This window comes from Notothenia coriiceps, unplaced genomic scaffold, assembly GCF_000735185.1.
Source record: "Notothenia coriiceps isolate Sejong01 unplaced genomic scaffold, NC01 NC01_scaffold00018999, whole genome shotgun sequence".
Lineage (NCBI taxonomy): Eukaryota > Metazoa > Chordata > Actinopteri > Perciformes > Nototheniidae > Notothenia > Notothenia coriiceps.
The window spans coordinates 993,941-998,442 of NW_011351700.1; the positions used below are offsets into that span (position 1 = coordinate 993,941).

The following is a 4,502-nucleotide window of genomic DNA, read 5'->3' on the forward strand; positions in this document are numbered from 1 at the left end:
GGTAACACTTTATACAAATTAACCATCAACTAGTTGTTCATTAACATGCATATTAGCAGTATATTGGCTTTAGAATAAGGAACCTGTACAGGTCAATTAGAGTCAAACTAATAGCTTATTGGTTATGAGCAAGACTTCACTTNGGAGAGGACTCTTTAAAGTAGAGACACTACATACTGATATACACCTGAACATCAGCAGGAGAGGACTCTTTAAAGTAGAGACACTACATACTGATATACACCTGAACATCAGCAGGAGAGGACTCTTTAAAGAGGTCAGTAATATCCTCCCGAGCTGCCGTCTGTTTTTCTGCATACAGATATTTCCTGTTCTTTGAAAACTGGCCTCTTTAAAGTTGAACTTCAAACACAGAAGAACTTCCTGCTGGTTTTACACCTCAGTTTTTCTCCAACACAAAAAAAGTTTCCAGAAAAATAAAAACTACAACTCCAGCATCTGCATGAAGACTAAATGGGAAATATGCACGATATTGCGAGCATGAAATGTGTCTAACGTTAAAAAACATGTCATTTTTCTCTCAAATGTCCAGTTAAACTTTAGAGAAGATGACATGTTCTCTTTTGATCAAATAAATGTTGATTTGAATCCAATATTTGGACAAATTTCCACGTTTTTATTTTAAAATGTCAAATATTTTTGGTGGGTTTGGTAGAATTTTGGCTAAAAAAGGTAAAGAAAAGCAGAAAGTCCTCCTGTATTTAAACCTGGAAACGTCTAATATTTAAAAAATGTGTTCAGAAAGGAACATCTAGTTGGTTTTATTTCCATCTATTATTAAATAATCCACTTTTCATTTTAGATTTCTACATTTTAAAACACTTTAAAATTGTTCTTTGAGGAAAATAAGAGATAAATATAATCCCTAAAAGCCCAGAAACTGATAATTTGATCAATAACATTTCAGAAGATGTGGGTTTTTTAAACCAATAGTGACTTCTTGTTGAACCAGGTAACTCCTAACTTTGAACTAATTTAGATTTGTTTAATTATTATTATTTTAGAAAAACTTCTTGAATGTTTTGGTTTATTTTGTGAGAAAAACAGTAAAAACAATAAAAATCAGAAAACATTTTCTTTAAAATATTTTTAACCAATTTTCACTAAATTTAAATTAGAGTTTTTGAGTTAAATAAATTAGTTCTTGAATGTGAAAATTATTATATATTTAAAGATATTATTTTATGGACGGAATTTTTAAGTTTGGGCTTTTTTTGCAAGAAAGAAATGCTTAAAAATCGAGTTTATTCCTCAGGATTTTGCTTCTGAACAAGACATGTGTAAATAAAGGCACAGGAATACTGGAGATTCATCAGATTATCTGGAGGGTTAGAAACTCTTTAAAGGATGCATCGAGGATTTTAAATATATATATATGTTTAAAATAGGGAGGCGTGTGGTGCAGTGGGTTGTGCGTAGGTGTTGGGATCAGGGGGTCTCAGGTTCAAACCCCACTGCAGTCAGCATGTCGTTGTGTCCCTGAGACACTACACCCCAAAGTGCTCCTGAGGGGATTGTCCACAGTATTGAGTAAGTAAAGTCATGTAATGTTTAAAACTTACATTCTGCTGCTGACGGCATCGATGGGGCGGCCGGTGACCGGAGAGCAGAGCAAGAAGAGAGCGAAGATCCACTGCTGCAGGAAACTCATCCTACACACACACACACACACACACACACACACACACACACTTCATCAGAATCTGCAGGAGATCAAACACCTCATCACTTTCCCCTCGTTAAACCGATACAACATCTCGCAGACTTCACGTCTTTATTTCTGCAGTTTAACAACCTATTTTAATGCGATCAGTGTCATACGCAAGTTTTCACATCAAATTAGATACATATTTGCCTTTAGGGCAAAAACACAGGCTGAAAACATTGAAACGGATCAAATTTAGTGTAAAAAGTCAAGAAATTGTGAAAATGAGACAAGAATAAGTCAAAAAACGTTTGGGCTATGTGTTAAAAATGTCATTGTCTGTCAGTAAAATAAGAAATAAATACAGGTCATTGTAAATATCTGACTTCATAAGCTGTCAGAAAAAGCTCCAAAAAATAATTTCTACATCAAAACTTTGGAGTTTAAAACGACAGAAATATTGAAAAAAGTCAGTAAAATGTCAAATAAGATAAAATGCTGGAAAAGTATTATTTATTATATTAACGTGTTTAAAGTGACAGACATGTCAGTGAAAAACAGAAAATGTTCCCTTTATTATAGATATTGTATTTTGTCCTCAAAACTGACACCAAGTCTCTCAGCTGTCAAAATAAGCACCAAAAGTATTTTAAATTAATATTCTGTTGAACAAAATGTCTATCCAAGTTTCTATAAGTGACGTCGTGATTTTAAATATTTCATCTCAAAGTGATTAAGAGTCTGAGCAGAAACAGCAGACTCCTCATGAAGCAGCTCTGAAGTCCTCCAACATAAATAACGACATTTCAAGAAATAGAGACATACAAAAAATGCAATGAAGCTGCAGAAACAAGAGAAGAAGAAGAAAGAGAAGAAGTCCAACAGTGCAACATAAATACACTTAGACAATTAATGAAGAAAAAGACTTTAAAAAGTGACAGTAAGCTGCAGAAACAAGAGAAGAAGAAGCGGCTGCAGGAATAAGAGGAGTAGAAGAAGGGTTACTGGGACACTTACTTTCCCACAGCAGGGTTTTTTTATCCAAAAATAATTCACTTTGAGTCCTTTTTTTCTCCAACTTCCACAAATAAAGTCCAGGTGAGGAAAATTAAATGAAATGAAATCTCCACGAGTCGAAACACATCCAGGAGGTCAGAGTACGTCCTCGTTTAAAAACAGCAGGAGGAGGAGAAGAAGAGATAGAAGAAGGAGAAGAAGAAGAAAAAGAGTCCTCCAGGTGTGCCGCCTCAGGTCGGTGTGAGGAGAAACTGAAGCAGGAGGATAAAGGACGAGGAGCTGAAAGGGGGAGGGGCTACGAGGGGAGGGGCTACAAGGGGGGGGAGCTACAACAACTGAGGAAGAGGAGGAGCGGCAGGAAGGTGGCAGAGCAGCACCAGGAGAAGAGTTTCATCCGGAGTTTAAGATTTAACAAAAGACAACTAAAACTAAAGTGGTTGGAAAAAAGCTGCAAGTACGGAGGTCAATTAGTGCCAAAAACACGGCTCACGTAAGGAGATGCGTCTCGTGTTTAATACTGGTATGTCAGGAATAGTAATTCATCCCTTAAGATGAGAGGACAGCAAATACAAACTACACAATAAATAAAAAATGACAAAAGCATTTTGGTTAAAAAAATTGATTTACGGAGGTCAATTAGTGCCAAAGACAATGCACATAGTTACACAATAGTTTTTTTTAGACGAGAAACGTGATTAGGAACGAGACTCTCTTAATTAACGTAAGAAGTGACGCACAACCGGTAAATAATGAGCTTTTATGCTGCTCTTATCTTCCGTAAAAAGCTGGTCGTTTATTCTGAATTAATGACTGGACTAAATACGTCACTGTCTCCGTCGATGTTGTTTATTTGAGCGTCTGTAACGACTATAAATAAAGTTCCTCAGACAAAGCGTTCACGATGCAGATAAGCTGACCTCTCTGATTGTAATGAACTGATCTCGTTAACACGGCTCGTTAAAGCAGATCTGATGTGATCGTGTTAATTGGGACTTTAGGCTATGCTACATTAGCCTCGAGCTATAAAAAGCACCAAATGAACTGAAATATTCTTCTGGAAAAATACATGTAAGATTAATTAAATCTGTGAATTGGTCCTGAACAAAAAGCAGGTAATGACCCGACGATGACCCGGTCGTTACATGAAAACTGAAGTTTCCTGTGTTTCTCTTGTGTCTCGAACGCGTCTCCAAGCTGCGTTCAAAGCTCACAATAGTCTATTTTTCCGAGTTATTATTGAACGGTTTCCTTTATACTTGTATGAATATTTTACGGATTTACTACCAGCTAGCGTAGATGCATGCAAGATGACACCGTTTGCAAGAAAGCAGCATAACACAGCTCTTTGAAGGCCCATCTGTGAGGATTCTCAGGCATATTTTCATACGAAACCACAGCAAACCTATTAAGATCAGCTGACAGCAGCATAACACTCTGTCCTGTAGTTATCCTCTGCACATGCTGCACGCTAACACCAGGTTTCATGAACATTGGGCTTGTTTTACCACACTCAAATCAGGCGTAAAACATAAAGAAACACGGACATTAAATCCAAGTTTCCCGAGTTAACCTCCACGCGGGAACTCAAACACCGCAGCGCTGACGGACACGTGTTGAAAACCTGAAATATGTTCCAGCTGTCGCCTCACAATTAAAGCCAGACACACACACACACACACACACACACACACACACACACACACACACACACACACACACACACACACACACACACACACACACACACACACACACACACACACACACACACACACACACACACACACACACACACGTACACGACGACGACGACGAACCG

General features: G+C 37.5%; 1 protein-coding gene across 1 annotated transcript in view; it reads right to left on the reverse strand.

The window, feature by feature from the left end:
• The window catches only part of pthlha (parathyroid hormone-like hormone a), a gene marked incomplete at its 3' end in the record, with an annotated part of 11,402 nt that extends 8,495 nt beyond the window's left edge, over nt 1–2,907 (reverse strand). The window contains exons 1-2 of the mRNA XM_010778088.1: nt 2,684–2,907; nt 1,584–1,673 (exon numbers count right to left, since the gene is read on the reverse strand). Of these exons, the coding sequence (XP_010776390.1) occupies nt 1,584–1,672 (89 nt within the window). The remainder of the gene's footprint in view (nt 1–1,583; nt 1,674–2,683) is intronic.
• Nucleotides 2,908–4,502: the final 1,595 nt, after the last annotated feature.